Source organism: Bufo bufo, chromosome 4, assembly GCF_905171765.1.
Source record: "Bufo bufo chromosome 4, aBufBuf1.1, whole genome shotgun sequence".
In the NCBI taxonomy this organism is placed as follows: domain Eukaryota; kingdom Metazoa; phylum Chordata; class Amphibia; order Anura; family Bufonidae; genus Bufo; species Bufo bufo.
In genome coordinates, this window is record NC_053392.1 from 198,776,425 (window position 1) to 198,797,298 (window position 20,874).

Genomic DNA, 20,874 nt, shown 5'->3' on the forward strand with positions numbered 1-20,874 from the left:
GCCCCCTTGGCCCTATCTTATATGAAGGATGGCCTTATGCCTATCCCATGCATGCTTAAACCCCTTCACTGTATTTGCAGCTACCACTTCTGCAGGAAGGCTATTCCATGCATCCACTACTCTCTCAGTAAAGTAATACTTCCTTATATTACTTTTAAACCTTTGCCCCTCTAATTTAAAACTGTGTCCTCTTGTGGTAGTTTTTCTTCTTTTAAATATGCTCTCCTCCTTTACCGAGTTGATTCCCTTTATGTATTTAAAAGTTTCTATCATATCCCCTCTGTCTCGTCTTTCTTCCAAGCTATACATGTTAAGGTCCTTTAACCTTTCCTGGTAAGTTTTATCCTGCAATCCATGTACTAGTTTAGTAGCTCTTCTCTGAACTGCAGACTGGGGGCAAAGGGGAGTTGATGGGCACAAAAGTGGGCATCTCTACTGAGGGGGCACCTAATCTGCCATAACTACTGTGAGGGGGGCACATATAAAGGCATAACTAGGAGAGGGCACATATGAAGGCATAACTACTGTGAGGGGGGCACATAATCTGGCATAACCACTGTGAGGGGCACATGTGGGCATATTTAAAGGGGTTCTGCACTTTCATTTAACTGATGATCTATCCTCTGGATAGATCATCAGCATCTGATCGGCGGGGGTCCGACACCCGGGACCCCCGCCGATCAGCTGTTTGAGAAGGCAGCGGCGCTCCAGCAGCGCCGCGGCCTTCTCACTGTTTACCGCCGGCCCACTGATGTCACGACTAGTATCAACTAGCGTGGGCGGGGCTAAGCTCTGTTCACTTGAATGGAGCTTAGCCCCGCCCACGCTAGTTGATACTAGTCGTGACGTCACTGGGCCTGCGGTAAACAGTGTGAAGGCCGCGGCACTGCTGGAACGCTGCTGCCTTCTCAAACAGCTGATCGGCGGGGGTCCCAGGTGTCGGACCCCCGCCGATCAGATGCTGATGATCTATCCAGAGGACAGATCATCAGTTAAATGAAAGTGCAGAACCCCTTTAATGTGAGGGGCACATAATCTGGCATAACCACTGTAGGGGGGGCACATCTGGTCATAACTACTGTGAGGGGGGCACATATCTGGGCATAACCACTGTGCGGGCACATATATGGGTATAACCACTGTGCGGGCACATATATGGGTATAACCACTGTGCGGGCACATATATGGGTATAACCACTGTGCGGGCACATATCCGGGCATAACCACTGTGCGGGCACATATCTGGGCATAACCACTGTGCGGGCACATATCTGGGCATAACTACTGTGACAAGAACAAAGTGAGGGGCCATAAGGACATCACCTTGTGGTCCGTTCACAAAAGTTGGCTTAATTACTGTGAAAGGCCACAAGGTGGACATTAGTACTGTGTGGTTGCACTTAGGGGAAATGTCCTAAATTACCCTGCTATACATTGGCATGGCTTAGTCTACCAGTCCAGCACAGCGCCCCCTGCTGGTGATTTGACATCCCTTCCTTATGCGATTATTCTTTTTTTCTCTATCACCACAGGGACCTTGTTCTGGATCCAGCGGACATCACGCCGACGCCAGCGACACCCTGGATGAGGTAGGACCAGATTTTATTAGGACTGGGTGAGTGTAGGCAGGCATTGGGCTTAGGGCTCTTTAACACAAGCGGATCCCGTGTGGCTAATCTGCTGCGTGAATGAGGGCCAAGCCCCACTCCGGACAGCAGACACTGAGCAGTAACATGATGATAATGATCTTTGCCTCTCTGTGATCTTTTTACTACAAAATCACAGGTAGATAAAGTTGTCACTATGATTTTGTAGTAAAAAGATCACAGAGAGGCAAAGATCATTATCAATCATGTTACTGCTCCGTGTCTCTGCTGTCTGGAGCGGGGCTTGGCCCTCATTCACGCAGCAGATTACCCGCACTGGAAAGAGCCATTAGTAAGAAAATCTGCCGCTTCTTTGTAAAAAAATTTGCCCTGGGGCCCATAACACTCTAGTTACGCCACTGCTCACACCCACAGCCTTGCTGCTGCCTGCACTGGGGAGGGGCACACTGGAGCCGCAGAGAACCCAGCCGCAATGTGACTGCCCAGGACACCGGTCTGTGAGTGGAGCAGGTAAGGGTCCATTCACACGTCCGCAATTTCGTTCCGCATTTTGCGGAACGGAATTGTGGACCCATTCATTTCTATAGGGCAGCACGATGTGCTGCCCAGATCCGGAATTGCGGATCCGAGAACATGTCCTATTCTTGTCCGCAATTGCGGACAAGATTAGGCATTTTCTATTAAGTGCCGGCGATGTGCTGTCCGCAAAATGCTGAACGTACATCGCTGATGTCCGTGTTTTGCGGATCCGTAAAAACACACACGGATGTGTGAATGGACCCTAAGAGCGGCGGCGGGGGAGACCAGTGCATGGCCAGCAGTGGGGACAGGTCACTGGGCAGGGAGGTCTGGCTGCCACCTTAGACTGCGGACAGGTGGGTGCCACACATTGTGCTGCAGAAAGGCAACTGGTGAAAAATCCAAACCTGCGGTCAGGTCAACTTGCATGGCACACCGCAACCCCATTTTTCTTTTACTAGATGCCATGCTGCAAAACATTGGGGGGAAAACTTCTCATGTGAATACAGGCTAAGGAGTCATGCACACGACCCGCAAATTGCCGATCAACTGGTACATGAGCCCTTAGGTTACCTGTACTCGATGTAGATTTTCTGTCTATATTAACAACCCCATTAAAGTCTGAGGAAAAACACAACATATTTGTGGATTTCTAAATCCGCACGGCAGGTCAATTTCCATAGGTAAAAAATAAGCAAAGTGTACATAAGATTCATTCCATTTGCTGGTACTGTGTTGCGCTGCTTTTTTACCGCATGATAATCCACGTGGAAAAATCAAATTTAAAGCCGAGTTCAGATCACCGTTCAGTTTTTTTGATCTATCAGAAGAACAGACAGATGAACAAAAAACGGATCCTGTATTTTAAGCATCCGCTATGCTTACTTCTGCACATTTTGTATCCTTTTAGCCATTTACATCAGAGAGCCGTTATTTTAGATGGAAAATAAAGTCCTACACAAAGAATTTTTTTCCTTTTAAAATAATGGATCTCTGATAAAAATGGCTAAGGCTACATGCACACGACCATGTGTGTTTTGCGGTTCCATTGTAACAATGCCTAAAACGGACAAGAATAGGACATATTTATTTATTTATTTTTTTGCGGGGCTACAGAACAGATATACTGATGCGGACAGCACACACATTTTTTGCAGACCCATTGAAATGAATGGGTCCGCATCCTATCTGCAAAAAAAACTAAACGGACACTGAAACAAACAACGTTCGTGTGCATGTAGCCTAAAAGATGCAAAATGTGCATCACTAAGTATAATCCGCATCGTGCGCAGGAAGCCTAAAGTTGCCCATAGACATCACACACGTCTGGATCACCCCAGTTGATAATATCTGTGGCTTCCAGAGCCTTATTTGAGGCATACTGTAAGGTAAGCATAGAGCAGACAGATCCAATGAGATAAGCAGCTGACCTCTAGACCCCCAATCACACCCCTATTTGACCTCCAGACCCCCAATCAGACCTCCAGACCCCCATTAGACCACTCCTGACCCCCCATTAGACCTCCATATCAGACCTCAGTTCAGACTGTAAAATAATAAAGTAACTAACCTCTCCTGCCACCACTCTCCCTGTCCTGGCTGTCTTCTCTTCTCAGGGCCCGCGCTGCAGTCACATGACCTCCTGCAGAGTCAGGTCAGAGTGCGCTCTGTACGTCCTGACGCTGCAGGCAGCCAGGACACAGCAGCAGAGCGGGCAGGAGGAGTCGTAAGTACTGTACAGCACTTCTCTCCCTCTCCTCCTGCAGACTAGTGAGCGCTTCCATTATGGAAGCGCTCACTAGTATTCCCTTTATAGGATGCATTGCATCTTATAAAGGGAAAAGCAATGAGCGCTTCCATCTGTATTGGTGGAAGCGCTCATTGCTTCAGTTCTGGCACCCCCCCCCCCTGAGAGCCGGCACCCAGGACATGCCACTGGCTGTGATCTCTGGGAGCGGAGTATGGGCACTGCGCCACAGACTTTCATTCCTAGAAATCCATGGGACTTTCAACACATTAACACCCCCCCCCCCCCTCCCCCTCAATTAGAAAACAAGAAAACAGAATGAACAATAGTTTTAGCTGAGCAACGACAGTCTATAGTCTGAAAAGAAGTTGGGCGTGTTTGGAATTTTCATGCGATGGTCGAACAAAAGGTCAATGAAAGAACATTCCTAGAAAGATCTTTTGTCTATCGCCCGGTTTCATTGAACGTGTGTGACCAGTTTGAACAACTGTAAGGGGCATCATGGGCCCTATTAGACTGTTTGGGCAGGACGAGTGCCGATGGACAGTAAACACGTTTGCAATGAGGGAGGAGATTTGCTGCCTACAATCGGACATCTTTCATCTGGACGACAGATGTCCATTGGAACACAAACGCGCACTCGCTGATTCATCGGCTGATTGGCTGCTTGAATATACGGGTCAATTATCAGGACCGAGCCTTCCTATAAAAGTTTGTTCCCAATAATTGGCCTGAGAGGCGTTTGGTCTAAGGCCTCATGTACACGACCATTGTTTGGGTCTGGACCTGCATTCTTTACGGCTTGGGTGCAGACCCGTTCACTCCGTGTGTTGTTCGCATCCGTTGCACCGTTCCGCGGCCTGCAAAAAAAAAAAATAGAATATGGCCTATTCTTGCCCATTTTGCGGACACGAATAGGCATTTCTATTATAGGCGGCCCGCTCCGCAAATTGTGGAACGCACACAGCCGGCATCTGTTTTGCGGATCTGCAGTTTGCGGTGTGGTCATATGCATGAGGCCTAAAGCTGCTGCCACATGTTCAGGATTTTTTTTTTTTTTTGCAGTTTTTGAAGCCAAAATCAGGGGTGGATCATAACAGGAGCGTAAGTATTAAGGGCAGATACAACCTCCACTTTTTTTTCAATCCACTCCTGGTTTTGACCTGGAGGTGTGGCAGCACTGTAATTGGGTCTTACCTTAATTGCCCTTACCTGTTGCTGCCTGACTCACTAGGTCAGAGCCATATAGGCCGGGCTAGGTTAAAAGCCACTTGTGCGTTTGCATCAGACTTGGCACTGGCATGAGATTTTAACGCCAGAATCGATGATGCAGGGAAAGCCCAGCCATGTAAATCAAGCTACAGTGGGAAGTGCTAGAAGGCGAATACAGTGGAGCTATGGTGCACTTAAAGGGAATGTCATCAGAAAATGACCTACTGTTTAAATTATGTCATGTTTTGTCTTGAACATATTTTTAAAGAATTTTTCATGTCACTCTCTCTATATTTTAACAAAAACCATAAAATCCTGCAGTTTTCGCACTGGCCACAAAGCCTAATAGGCGCCACTTCTTGGTCTGACAGATCACTTTACTGCAGTTGGGCCTCGATTACATCTCCGTGAGGAGGAGATCTTACAGGCTGTTCTGGCACAAAGCAGCCTGCCAGATCTCGCAGGATCTGGCATTGCCGGATCCTCTACTTTACCGCCGTGACTACAGTGATGTCCAGCGGTGATTTTGCTCGTACAAAAACAGTCGCATGCAAGTTTTTTTTTTGCCGGCCGACAGTCAGCATTTGTGCTAAATGGAGAGGTGATTGCAGCCTAACCTGCTCATCTTTCATTCTAATCCTGCCTGTAATGATAGCACCTCTGTGTATAGATAAGACAGGATCCACCATTTGCAATAGGCGATTGTCAGAGCTTATCTATTCTTTCCTTGTACAATGATCTCTGCACAGATCACAGAGCAGGTCTAGAAAACTCTCCCATAGAAGTCCATGAGATCCACTCCAGACCATGGTGCATGGGACTGCCGTAAAAAAAAAAAAAAAGGATGCTTTGTAAATGTTAAAAGGGGTTGTCCACTTTTTACTATTGATAACCTATCTTCAGGATAGGTTATCAATATCAGATCGATGGAGGTCCGACTCTTGGCACCCCCGCCGGTCAGCAGTTTAAAGAGAAGGCAGGGCTCATACTAGCGATGTCTTCTCTGCTCTTTTTACCTGCTGGCCGCAGCAATTGCCGTGGTGAGCAGGTGTAGGAAGCATTCCTTCCGGACAGGTGCCTGCTCATCAGTGGAGAAGACTGCAGGCAGCAGATACTGTTTACACAGCACCATCTGCTGCTGGCTGAGGATTTTTGTGACCAGGTGAATGATGCGATTACCCGATGAATGAGTGTTTCACTTGTTCATCAGGTAATCGGCGGCACCTTTACACTCCAGATAATCGCTAACGAGCGTTCCTATGAACGCTTGTTAGTGATCTTCTGGCTGAGAATCGGTCCGTGTAAAGGGCCCTTAAAGGGGTCGTCTCACTTCAGCAAGTGGCATCTATTATGCAGAGAAAGTTAATACAAGCCACTTACTAATGTATTGCGATTGTCCATGTTGATTCCTTGGTTCATTTTTCCATCACATACACTGCTCGTTTCCATGGTTATGACCAGCCTGCAATCCATCAGTGGCGGTCGTGTTTGCACACTATAGGAAAAAGCACTGGACTCTCTGGTGGCTGAAACCACACATGGGCTGCTGCTTTTTCCTATAATGTGCAAGCACGGCCAACACTGCTGGATTGCAGGGTGGTCGTAGCCATGGAAAGGAGAAGCATATAATGTGATGGAAAAATGAATCCTACCAGCAAAGGAGGCAACATGGACAATCACAGTACCTAGTAAGTGGCTTGTATTAACTTTCTCTGAATAATAGATGCCATTTGTTGAAGTGAGACAACCCTTTTAAATGTTTGGTTACTGTGCAGCGTCACCACACCACAGGGTAAATGAAGTCCTACACAGTGTAAGATGCCATTTGGAACTGCTCTTCACTCTGGGCAACACATGAGTATCCTGAACAGAGAACCCCCTCTATTTAAGGGGTTGTCCAATCTCAAGTTCATGGCTGCGTGTTCCTGAGGCTGCTAGTGAAGTATATTCATTAGCAGCCTATCATGGAGGGGACACTGGTACGAGCAGCCATTGATGGATCTGTGAAGAACAGCTCGAAGGCTACTGTGCATGCCTTGGACGTGTTCTACACACACTGATGCAAGGTGGCTCGGAGGGGAGCTGGTGTGCATGCGTGCCTATGCATGCTTTCTTGATCCCAACAACCAGAGTTGCAGGGAATCTTACCTGCACTGCGCATGCACAACCACCGTTGCTATGGTGGTCCTATACCTGACAAACGATGTAGAAGAACAAAGAACAGGCATAGAAGGAGACACTTTTGCTGACAGTTTAAAGCTACATGCACATGAACGTTGTTTGTTTCTGTTTTGTTTTTTTGCGGATAGGATGCGGACCCATTCATTTCAACGGGTCCGCAAAAAATGCGGACAGCACACCGTGTGCTGTCCGCATCAGTATGTCCGTTCCATAGCCCCGGAAAAAAAAATAGATCATGTCCTATTCTTGTCCGTTGTAGTAGGGGTGGGCGATATGGCCTAAAATCTATATTGCGATATAATTTTAAGCATGTGCGATATATATCGTGATATATTGTTTTCTATATTTGGGGGGGCGTGTTTAAACTTTTTTTTACATTTTATTTAATAACTATTAGTCTCCTTAAGGGCTAGAACGTAGAACCCTTGTCATATTCACCCTAATAGAGCTCTATTAGGGTGAATAGGACTTTACACTCTCCCTGCTGCCCTGTGCTTTGTGCACACAACAGCAGGGAGCTGATCCCCCTCCCCTAAATGGTGCCATCCACAGATCCCCCCCCCTCCCCTAAACAATGCCATCCCCAGATCCCCCCCTCCCCTAAACAATGCCATCCCCAGATCCCCCCCCCCTCCCCAAACGGTGCCATCCACAGACACCCCCCCTCCCCTAAACGGTGCCATCCACAGACACCCCCCCCTCCCCTAAACGGTGCCATCCACAGACACCCCCCCCCTCCCCTAAACGGTGCCATCCACAGACACCCCCCCCCTCCCCTAAACGGTGTCATCCACAGACACCCCCCCTCCCCTAAACGGTGCCATCCACAGACACCCCCCCTCCCCTAAACGGTGCCATCCACAGACACCCCCCCTCCCCTAAACGGTGCCATCCACAGATCCCCCCCCGACGCTCACAGGAATACATTTAAAAACTAATCAGTAACTTTAACTTTATTCATTGGTGATCTCTTTACTGTATACCTTACTAGATCTTAGCTCCGATAACAGCAGGCAGTGCGGGGGGTGGCGCTCACTCACATACGTCACGCGCCTGCGCCGCCTAGTGGGAGGAGCAGGCGCGTGACATCAGTGAGTGAGCGCCGCCCGCCCGCACTGCCTGCTGTTACCGGAGCTAAGACCTAGTAAGGTATACAGTAAAGAGATCACCAATGAATAAAGTTAAAGTTACTGATTAGTTTTTAAATGTTCTACTGTCAGCGGCGTGGCCCTGTATAGTCTAACCCCCAGGCAAGCGTCCCTGTCACCATGGGAACGCGGTCCGGCGATATGCTCAAAATCCATATCGTGGCACAAATTTATATCGCAAATTTATATCGCATATCGCCTATATCGCCCACCCCTACGTTGTAGGCATTGTTACAATGGATCCGCCCCAAAAAAACGGATGGCATACGGATGTGTTTTTTTTTTTTTCCGGACCGCAAAACACATACAGTCATGTGCATGTAGCCTTATTCACACTAGGACTCATTTAAGGGCTAATTCAGACAGCTGTAATGTGCATATATTAAAATGTCAGGTTTCTGTGATGTAAAAAATAAAAAAAATCATTTCAGAACTTTTCCCACCTTTTAATGTGACCTATAAACTGTACAACTCAACAACAAACTAATCTTTTAGAGGGAAGAAAAATATAATATAACATGGTTGCACTAATACTTTGTTGAAGCACCTTTTGATTTTATTACAGCTGATTTTATTAGTCATGCTGAAAGATAAAGTTCCTCTTCGTGTTCAGCTTTCTAGCAGAAGCCTGAAGGTTTTGTGCCAATATTGACTGGTATTCGGAACTGTTCATAATTCCCTCTAGCTTACCTAAGGCCCCAGTTCCAGCTGAAGAAAAACAGCCCCTTGGCATGATGCTGCCACCAACATGCTTCACTGTGGGGATGGTGTTCTTTTGGTGATGTGCAGTGTTGTTTTTGCGCCAAACATATCTTTTGGTTTCATCAGACCATAACACCTTTTCCAACATGCTTTTGGAAGACTTCAAATGTGTTTTTGCAAAATGTAGCCTGACTTGGATGTTTTTCTTCGTAAGAAAAGGCTTTCGTCTTGCCACTCTACCCCATAGCCCAGACATAAGAAGAATACAGGAGATTGTTGTCACATGTACCACACAGCCAGTACTTGCCAGATATTCCTGCAGATCCTTTAATGTTGCTTTAGGCCTCCTGGTAGCCTCCCAGACCAGTTTTCTTCTCGTCTTTTCATCAATGGAGGGACGTCCAGTTCTTGGTAATGTCACTGTTGTGCCATATTTTCTCCACTTGATGATGACTGTCTTCACTGTGTTCCATGGTATAGCTAATGCCTTGGACATTCTTTTGTACCCTTCTCCTGACTGATACCTTTTAACAATGAGATCCCTCTGATGATTTGGAAGCTCTCTGTGGACCATGGCTTTTGCTGTGGGACGCGACTAAGAAAATTTCAGGAAAGACCAACTAGAGCAGCTGAACCTTATTTGGGGTTAATCAGAGGCACTTTAAATGATGGCAGGTGTACGCTGACTCCTATTTAACATGATTTTGAATGTGATTGCTTAATTCTGAACACCGCTACATCCCCAGTTATAAGAGGGTGTGCACACTTATGCAACCACATTATTTTAGTTTTTTCTTTTTCTTGCCTCCACCTAAAAGATTTCAGTTTGTTTTTCAGTTGAGTGGTACAGTTTATAGGTCACATTAAAGGTAGAAAAAGTTCTGAAATCTGAAATGATTTATCTTTGTCTCATTTTTTTACATCACAGAAACCTGACATTTTAACAGGGGTGTGTAGACTTTTTATATCCACTGTACTTTAGCGTCCATATTACAGATGCAATTCCCAGCCTGAGTGGGGGTTTAATTGCCTAAACCAGGCATCCTCAAACTGCGGCCCTCCAGATGTTGTAAAACTACAACTCCCACAATGCCCTGCTGTAGGCTGATACCTGTAGGATGTTCGGGCATGCTGGGAGTTGTAGCTTTGCAGCAGCTGGAGGGCCGCTGTTTGAGGATGCCTGAGCTAAACTAACAGCATCATATGTGCACATTTCAAATAGAAACCTGTCATTGTCATCTTCTAGAGCAGTTTCTTCATGGCACTTTACTTGTGATTGTGGTGTGATCAAGAAGTGCTCCATTATCACACAGTGTGAACAGAGCCTAAAGCCTCATTCACACGCCAGTGTTCCACGTACGTGTGCTGTATGTGTTCTCCACGAACAGGACAAGTACCAATTCATTTTAATGTGTTTATTCACACATCAGTCTCTATGTTCACGGATTCATCACGCCCATTATAGTCTATGAGCCCGTGAAAACCATGGCCGCAACGTGAATTACATCCGTGTTTTATCTATGTTTTCACGGGTCATTAGGAAGAGATGCTTTGAAAATAATTTTTCAGCTGCACAGTGTCTGTCAAACACGGATGACATATGGATCCATCAAGGACATCTTCACGGAGGCTTCACTGACCACCTCTTCACAGAATTGGACATCACACCAGTGATATGGATTGTCAGGATCTGTTCAGGGAAAAACTGCTGGTTTAGCAGGCACGTTCAATCTGTTTTGTCTGCGATTGTGTTCAATGTTAGAATTTTTTTCCCTCTGGATTGTATCCGGATTATATGTGTTTTCACTTGCATGAAAAAAAATAATGATGAATGACAATCTACATCTCCTAGCACCCATCAGTGAAAAATGCACTGCATGCGGATGCATTCCAATTTTCACGCAAGCCCCATTCACTTCTATGAAGTCAGAGCTGCGTATAAAACACATGATTTAGAACGTGCTGCGATTTTTCCTGAACGCAGAGATAATGTAACACACATACCCATTGAAATGAACGGGTCAGGATTCAGTCCAGATGCTATGCGGTCGCTACACGCATCTCATCCAGATGTTTGTGTGAAAGAGCCCTAAAGGATCTCATGGGTGTTTTTGAACTGCAAAATCTAAGTAGAAAATCAGGAAGAGAGTGTATGTACCGGTAAGTGGTCACCATGGCTGCAGTATGAGTGAGCGAGTACATTAGGGGAGCAGGTGTTTGGCTGCAGACGCCTCACATATGTGGAACTTCAGCTCAGCTTTGTTGACTGTGCAAATTAATTCCTTTTGTATAGGTCTTCTCCTCACATAGAAGGGTGGAAGCAGGAAGTGCTGACACTGCAGTGCTTCTGTAGCTGGCTCTGATGGGGATTGTTGTCCGTCATGGCTGCGGACTGTTGGCTGTGTTTAGTGAGATAAAGGAAAGTACATAATTGGCCTAATAAATTTTTAAATTTTTTTGTGCAAGGCCCTGCTAGTGCAAAATGTGTGACTTTTTGGGGTGTTTGTGCCCTGCATACCACTTTTCCAAAAAGTTCAAGGTTGTAAGGGTTCATGCACATCAGCGTGTACACTCCCGTTGGGTCCGCAAGACACCGAGCGGTGCCGAGTGGAAGCATGGATCGGAAGCACTACAAAGCACTTCAGTGGGGTTCCGTCCGTGCCTCCGCACCGCAAAAAATAGAACATGTTCTATGTTTTTGCGGTGCGGAATGTATCTTGTGGATTGTGGACCCATTCAAGTGGCCGGTACATATGCATTGCTGACCGCTATTTGCGGGTCCACAGCATGGGCAAGGGGAACACTTGCTCATGTGCATGAACCCTAAGGCCTCTTTCACACGGGCATTGCGGGAACACCCGCGATTTTTCCGCACGAGTGCAAAACATTGTAATGCGTTTTGCACTCGTGTGAGAAAAATCGCGCATGTTTGGTACGCAAACCCGAACTTCTTCACAGAAGTTCTGGCTTGGGATCGGTGTTCTGTAGATTGTATTATTTTCCCTTATAACATAGTTATAAGGGAAAATAATAGCATTCTGAATACAGAATGCATAGTAAACTAGCGCTGGAGGGGTTAAAATTTTTTTTACTTTTTTTAACTCACCTTAATCCACTTGTTGGCGCTGCCGGCATCTCATCTGTCTCCTTCTGTGCTGAACAGGACCTGTGGTGAGCAATCATTCCAGGACCTTTGATGACGTCATTCCGGTCATCCCATGAACCATCACCACGGTAAAAGATCATGTGACGTACCATGTGATGACCGGAGTGACGTCATCAAAGGTCCTGTAACTGTACTTAATGCTCACCACAGGTCCTATTCAACAAATGAGACAGAAGCAGATGCCGGGCTCCGCGATCAAGTGGATTAAGGTGAGTTAAATTATTATTATTATTTTTTTAACCCCTCCAGCGCTGTTTTACTATGCATTCTGTATTCAGAATGCTATTATTTTCCCTTATAACCATGTTATAAGGGAAAATAATAATGATCAGGTCTCCATCCCGATCGTCTCCTAGCATCCGTGCGTGAAAATCGCACCGCATCCGCACTTGCTTGCGGATGCTTGCGATTTTCGCGCAACCCCATTCACTTCTATGGGGCCTGCGTTGCGTGAAAAATGCACAAAGAGGAGCATGCTGCGATTTTCACGCAACGCACAAGTGATGCGTGAAAATCACCGCTCATGTGAACAGCCCCATAGAAATGAATGGGTCAGTATTCAGTGCGGGTGCAATGTGTTCACCTCCCGCATCGCATCCGCGCGGAATACTCGCTCGTGTGAAAGGGGCCTAAGGCTGGGCCTAGCTGAACTCGCACGTTTCTTATAATTTATGACTATACTACACCAGCTCCGAGATGTCGTCGTTTCCATTTCTGCCTCATGGACCTACTGGGCTGCACCACAATTATTGAGGTTTACTTCTCAATATTTGTGGAGGATCTGATGCCAGTAGAACAGAGATTAAAGGGTAACTGTCATGTTTTTATCAAAAAATCTATTTTTTTAGCATATGTTACTGCTGCAGCAGCATTATGCATAAAGCAATCTTTAGTTTGTTCACATACCACTGTTTTCCTTGAGTTTTTCCCTTGGTTACGGCTGTTTTAAACATTTACAATATGAGGACCTTCTGAAGATGGCTCCTGTGCCAGTTCTCTGAGGCCAAAACTGCTTTCCTTCACTTCCCATACACACTTGCTGTAGCCAGCAGCTCCCTGCCAGCCAATCAAATTGGATTACTGAGAGGCACACCTCCTCACTCTGAAGCCTAAAGCCTCATGCAGACGTCCGTGGAACACGGTCCGTGAGATACCAGACTGGCATCCTGCTTAGTGCAGGAGCGCACGGCATCATTGGTTGCTATGACACCGTGTGCTTTGTACCACCGCCGCAGTATAGTAATACACTCGTATGATCTATACGAGTGTATTACTGTACAGCAGCGGCGGCACGAAGCGCACGGCGTCATAGCTACCAATGACGCTGTGCGCTCCTGCACTAAGCAGGATGCCAGTCCGGTATCTCACGGACCGTGTTCCACGGACGTCTGCATGAGGCTTTATGCAGGCATGCAGTGTGAAGGACCGCCCCTCCGTTTTCCTGTCTTCTTAGCCAGAGACAGATGAGCCCTAGCAACTGTCTTTTTTAAGGGAGCAGTGGAAAGGGACAGAGGACATTAATGAAAGATGTTATTTGACAATCATTGACATGCCAAGTACTAATAAACTAGCAAAAAAATGACAGTTACCCTTTAAAAACCAGTAACAAAAGTCCAGTCTTAATACCTGTAAGTGTCCCCCCCCCCCTTCCTCCAGTTCTAGAAGTAATACCATACTATATAGTACAGTGCCATAGATATGTCTGCATTCAATTAATCTTCTGAAGGTCTCGGTGCTTCTGTTTCCATACATGCTCGAAAATCTTTGGATAATCTGAATCTCGCACTCTGCTTTGTAGTGTGGGGTGCATGTGATAGACTTGTTGCAGTCCAAAATGAAGCCTGACTTGTTGCAGCCTGATGAAGAAATTCCACGGCACTCCTGAGATGTGTGATGCAGTTACAGATTTGTTATATTGCCAGACTTGGATCAATGGGTATGTTATAAAGTAATGTGCTCACAGACACGTCGGTTAAAAATGGCCTTCCTTAGGGTCCATTCACACGTCCGCAACTGTTTTGCGATCCGCAAAACACTGACATGGGCAATGTGCGTTACACATTTTGCGGTCCGCACATGTCCAACACTATGATAGAAATGCCTTTTCTTGTCCATGGCTGCGGACAAGAATAGGACATGTTCTATTTTTTTGCGGAGCTGCGGAACGGAACTACCATGCGCTGCGGAACGGATGCGGACCCATTTTGCGGACGTGTGAATAGACCCTCAGTGGTACAGCTAGGGTTAAAAAAATATCAGGAATAAGATCATGAGGCTGATAATATGTAAAATGGCTAAAGAAAGAGAAAATGAAACAAAGCAAGAAATAATAAAATAAAAATCTTTTTGCTTCCCCCCCCTTTCGTTAGACACTTTATATATTATTGGATACCAGCCTCACGATCGCATTTCTGATTTTCTTAACGTTAGATGGTCATCTTTTATTGAAATGTATGGTATTTTGACGCCTATTATGTCATTCAGCATGCATTGATCTGAGCCTGGCAATATACCGTAATAAAGCTGTAATTGCATCACACATCTCGGGAGTGCAGTGGAATTTCTTAAAGGGGTTTTCCAGATTTAAATATTAAATAGGTCATCAACGTTAGATCAATATGAGAAAGAGGCAGCTGGGGTCTGTGAGCGCTTAGTCCTCTTCCTAGGCCATGTGAAGTCACGTTCAGCCGCTATGCTCATCAGACAGTCCACAGATTCTTCAAGCAGCAGATCGGTGGGGAGTCGGACCGCCACAGACCTCATATTGATGACCTATCCTGGGATAGGTCATTAATATGTAAATTCCGGAGAACCCGTTTAATCCATACATTCTTGTCCTGAAGATTTGTACTCGGTTAAACAGGTTGTCCCATTACAAACACCTATCCCCTATACACAGGATCATGAGAACAGGGGGCCCCGTGTTCCCCCGTTTGAATGGAATGACAGTCATACATAACGTGCTGCCACTCCATTCAACACTATGAAACTAATGGACATACCAGAGTACAAGTGCTTTAATGGGACAAGACCTTTTGAGGGGCTTAAAAAGTGTTGTCATCTCCACTTTTGTGCTCGGATTCATCATAGATCAGAGGATGTTTTGAAAGAATTGCATTAGGATATGGCCACACAGACTGATAAGACTGCAGATATGAGGTTTTACTGCACATCAGTCTGCTTGTTAAGTTCATTATTAGGCTACATGCACCGTGGTGTGTTTTGGGGTCTGCAAATTGCAGATCCGCAAAACACCAGAGGCGTCCATGTGCGTTCCGCAATTTGCGGAACGGCACTGACAGCCATTGATATAACTGCCTATTATTGTCCGCAAGAGGGACAAGAATAGGACAGGTTATATTTATTTTTTTGCGGGGCCACGGTACGGAGCAACGGGTGCGGACAGCACACTGAGTGCTGTCCGCATCTTTTACGGCCCCATTGAAGTGAATGGGTCCGCATCCGAGCCGTAAAAAAACTGCGGTCGTGTGCATGAGGCCTTATAAGGTTATGTTTACACGTTCAGGATTCATTAAGGGGTTAGGCACTGATGCTATACCTCAGTCCTCATCGAAATACACTAACATTCTGCATGCAACACAAGTGAGGCTACTTTCACACTAGCGTTTCTATTTTCCGGTATTGAGATCTGTCATAGGGTCTCCATACCAGAGAAAAATGCTTCAGTTTTGTCCCCATTCATTGTCAATAGGGACAAAACGTAACTGAACAGAACGGGATGCTCCAAAATGCATTCCATTCCGTTTGGTTGCGTTCCCATACTGGGGAGCAAACCGACTGTTTTCTTTCCGTCATGGGATGCAGAGCAAAACAGATCCTGCATGACCCACTATGCAAGTCAGTGGGGACGGATCCGTCCCCCATTGCTTTCAATGGAGTTTATGACGGATCCGTCTTGGCTATGTTACAGATAATACAACCGGATCCATTCATAACGGATGCAGATGGTTGTATTTTCAGTAACGGAAGCGTTTCGGCTGATCCCTGACGGATCCAGCAAAGAACGCTAGTGTGAAAGTAGCCTGACTGGAGTAGTTTATACCCTATTCACATGGTGCAGAAAAAGCCTTACTGAATGACAGTAAGCCTAATCTTTGTGTGTGTGTGCTTCACATCCACAACAGGAAATCAGCCTTGGATCCTCCGGGAAAATACACCCCGAATTTAATCCTGAAGTGTGAATACATGTGGACGCCTAATGGATGTACGTTTTTGTAGGTATTCCATAGTTTTACTTGTAAAACTCCCCGATTTGTGGTACAACTGCATTTCAGGCTGGAAGATGAGACCAACTTCAAGGAAGACATTGGGGTAGATTTATCAAAAGTGGTTTAGTTGCCCATAGCAACTAATCAGATTCCAACTTTTAATTTTTTCAGAGCTCCTTTGGAAAATAAAGCTGGAATCTGGTTGGTTGCTAGGGACAACTAAGCCAATTTTCCTTTAAACAGTTTTAGCGTTCCGGGTGCCAGTGGCAGGAAGATAGACTATATATTCCAGTGATCTCTGTGGTCAAGCCACAGAAGTTTGAAGATGATCTGCGCCCTCGCCACCCCCTTCTCCAATTTTATGGCAAATCTTTCACTGTTGTGGTGTTTATTAGTGGGGTGGTGGTCACCCAGCAGTGGACTAGTTGAGCATTAGATCCTTTTTTTGGAATTTTATATATATATTATTAATGATTTAATTATTTGGGTTTTGAATTATCTATGGTATGTTTAATTAGTTACGTTACCTTTTAACCCCTTTGGGACACAGCCTTATTTCACCTTAAGGACCAGGCCATTTTTTGCAAATCTGACCAGTGTCACTTTAAGTGGTGATAACTTTAAAACACTTTGACTTATCCAGGCCATTCTGAGACTGTTTTTTCGTCACATATTGTACTTCATGACACTGGTAAAATGAAGTAAAAAAAATAAATTTTTTGTTATAAATAAATACCAAATTTAGCAAAAATTTGTAAAAAATTACAAATTTCCAAGTTTCCATTTCTCTACTTCTATAATACATAGTAATACCTCCAAAATTAGTTATTACTTTACATTCCCCATATGTCTACTTCATGTTTGGATCATTTTGGGAATGATATTTTATTTTTGGGGGATATTACAAGGCTTAGAAGTTTAAAAGCAAATCTTGAAATTTTTCATAAATTTTCAAAACCAATTTTTAGGGACCAGTTCAGGTCTGAAGTCACTTTGTGAGGATTACATAATAGAAACCACCTAAAAATGACCCCATTCTAGAAACTACACCCCTCAAGGTATTCAAAACTGATTTTACAAACTTTGTTAACCCTTTAGGTGTTGCAAAAGAGTTATTGGCAAATGGGGATGAAATTTGAGAATTTCATTTTTTTGCCAGATTTTCAAATTTAACCCATTTTTTCCACTAACAAAGCAAGGGTTAATAGCCAAACAAGACTGTATCTTTATTGCCCTGACTCTGTGTCATTTACAGAAACACCCCATATGTGGTCGTACACTACTGTACGGCCACACAGTAGGGCGTAGAGGGAAAGGTGCACCATATGGTTTTTGGAAGGCAGATTTTGCTGGACTGGATTATTTACACCATGTCCCATTTGAAGCCCCCCCCTGATGTACCCCTAGAGTAGAAACTCCCTAAAAGTGGCCCCCATCTAAGAAACGACACCCCTCAAGGTATTCAAAACAGATTTTATAAACGTCGTTAACCCTTTAGGTATTTCACAAGAGTTATTGGCAAATAGGGATGAAATGTGAGAATTTCATTTCTTTGCCAAATTTTCCATTTTAACCCATTTTTTCACTAACAAAGCAAGGGTTAACAGTCAAACAAGACTATCTTTATTGCTCTGACTGCCGTTTACAGAAACACCCCATATGTGGTCGTACACAAGTCTGAAAACCAGTCTTTTTTATCCGATAGTCAGTGGCTAAATTGGGATATAAATTTAGTACTCCATGGAAGTGTGGTACTCCCTGAAGCAACCAATAATGCAGAGGCCTGGATGATCGGGGCACGTGTCACATTGAGTAGTGGTGTCCTTCCGTATCGCCCTCCTGTGACACACTCTGCACCTTTTTTGGGTCCGTCCCTTCTTTCCAGTATGGGGGACCACACCTGGAAAGTGTTGGCCAGGGACGATCCGGGCGCCTCCAGTTCCCGAGGTACTCCGGCCTGCTCTTTCCAGGTCCGAAAAGATCAGGTCCTTGAGGACTGCCTCATAGAACTGAAGGAATGTCCCTGTGTTGCCAGCGCTCCGGGACAGCACAAAAGAGTTGTACATGGCAACCTGCACCAAGTAGACCGCAACTTTTTTGTAACATGCCCGGGTTTTGCGCATGGCATTATATGGCTTGAGGACTTGATCAGAGAGATATACCGATTGTAGTCGACGATACAATCGAGCTTGAGGACAGTTGCCGCGGTACCTCGCACCGGGACAGGGGTGATGCTGTTACCATGAATTGTGGACAGTACAAGGACATCCCTCTTGCCCTTATATCTGACCAGCAACAGGTTTCCAGTGGTAAGGGCACGGGTCTCACCCCTGGGGATAGGTACCTGGAGGGGGTGGGCAGGGAGGCCGCGTTGATTTTTCCGCACGGTCCCACAAGCGGACGTGGATCTGGCGGCGAGGGACTGGAACAAGGGGATACTAGTATAAAAGTTATCCACGTAAAGGTGGTAACCCTTATCTAGCAGTGGGTGCAAAAGGTCCCACACAAGTTTCCCGCTAACACCCAGAGTGGTGGGACATTCTGGGGGGTTGAATACGGGAATCTCGCCCCTCGTACACACGAAACTTGTAAGTGTACCCTGAGGTACTCTCACAAAATTTGTACAGCTTCACGCGATACCTCGCCCGCTTTGAGGGAACATACTGGCGGAAAATGAGTCTCCCCTTGAACGCAAGGAGAGACTCATCAACCGCGACCTCCCTTCCAGGTACATAGGCCTGTACAAATTTGGCCCCAAAGTGATCGATGACCGGTCGTTTTTCTTATACAGACGGTCATAGGCAGGATCACCTCGGGGGGAAGGGACGGGACATGCTGCATTATCTGAATAATGCAGGCATTTCCGGATGGCCTCAAACCGGGAGCGTGTCATGGCCGTACTGTAAAGTGGGGTCTGGTAGAAGACGTCCCCACTCCAGTAATGCCTGACACTAGGTTTCTTGACTAGGCCCATATGCAGCACGAGGCCCCAAAATGTCCTCATCTCGGCTGCACTGACCGGCGTCCAGCCACAAGGCCTAGCCAAAAAGGAGCCCGGGTGTTGAGCAACGAACTGTTGGGCGTACAGGTTCGTCTGCTCCACCATTAGATTTACCAGTTGGTCACTGAAAAGATGACTAAAAAAGTCATATTCAGTGAAGCCCACTGTGGAAATCTGGATTCCTGGTTGGCCTACAAAATCAGGAATTACGGGCTCAAATCGCTCTGGGGTACACCAGACAAGTTCACCGGCAGGGGGCTCCGGTGGATTTAACTGGTGGGCCGGAAAACTAGTACGAGCCCCAGAGCTGCTCGTACTAGGGTGGGCCACAGGGTCCCTAACATGGCAGTCTCCTTGCTCCACCTGGCTCATCATCATTGCTAGATGATGAGGAGGACGCGGATGACAACAGGAAAGTGGGGTCATCCTCGTCCTTACTGGGACTCTCTGAGTCGGAGGCAAGCTGGGCGTATGCCTCCTCGGCCGAGAATGTCCGGCGGGCCATAGGGGAGTGTGTGTCTGCGTGTGTATGTGTGTGCGTGTAAATCTTTATTTGGTGTGCGTGTGTGTGGGGCACGGGTGTTCACGTACTCACCCTAAGCCTAACAGACAAAAAAAAAAAAGGGGGAAAATGTGAAAAAAAAGTAAAAAAAAAATTCAAAACCGCTGATCAATCGTCCGAAGTTGATCAGCGGTGGGGTGTGTGATGCGCTAACAGTGGCCGGACGCTAAGAGTGCCGGCCACAGTCAGCGTACGCACACAAAAAAAACAAAAACTGCCTACGCCCCAAAAAAGTTGGGGGGGGAGGGGCAAGCAGCAGCACCCCTGGGGGGTCTAGGGTCACACAGCTGTGCGACCCCAGACACCCTACTTAAGGGAATGCAAGAAAACTTTTTTTTTTACCACTAACTTTCCCTTTATTTTCCCTGCCTAGCCCAACCTTTCCCTAATTACCTTCTGATAAGGATGGGGGGTGCTGGGGCAGAGATCGGGTCCTGGGGGCAAGGATGGGTGCTGGGGCACAGATGGGGTGATGCTCCACACGTGCAGGCAGCTCTCCTCGGGCTCCGGGCACAAAAGGAGGAGGAGAGGAGCGCTGCTTCCATTTGAATCTCCCGCTGGCCCGCCCTCCTACCAATCAGAGGCGATCCTGAGAGGTGATGTCACCATCACCACTCAGGATCGCAGGATGGTGATTGGTGGGGTAAAATCACACCACCGATCACCATCCTGTTCCGGGTTATCGGGTCCTCAGAGACCCGAATAACCCGGAAACGCAGAAAACCGCAGGTCTAAATTGACCTGCGGTTTTCTGCGATCGCCGACATTGGGGGGGTCACAGGACCCCCTGGCGCATCTAG

The 20,874-nt window shown here is 46.3% G+C and overlaps 1 protein-coding gene across 7 annotated transcripts in view; it reads left to right on the forward strand.

Moving 5' to 3' along the window:
* The window catches only part of GPR160 (G protein-coupled receptor 160), a 42,297-nt gene that overhangs the window by 16,949 nt on the left and 4,474 nt on the right, over positions 1-20,874 (forward strand). For 2 of the 7 annotated variants that reach the window (XM_040428206.1, XM_040428207.1), the window contains exon 2: positions 1,533-1,589. The exons of 2 other annotated variants lie outside the window; for them this stretch is intronic. In XM_040428206.1, the coding sequence (XP_040284140.1) occupies positions 1,533-1,589 (57 nt within the window). Of the gene's footprint in view, positions 1-1,532; positions 1,590-2,000; positions 2,118-16,427; positions 16,518-20,874 lie in introns of those variants that run through there. 3 more of the 7 variants (XM_040428211.1, XM_040428212.1, XM_040428208.1) reach the window with 2 other exon arrangements.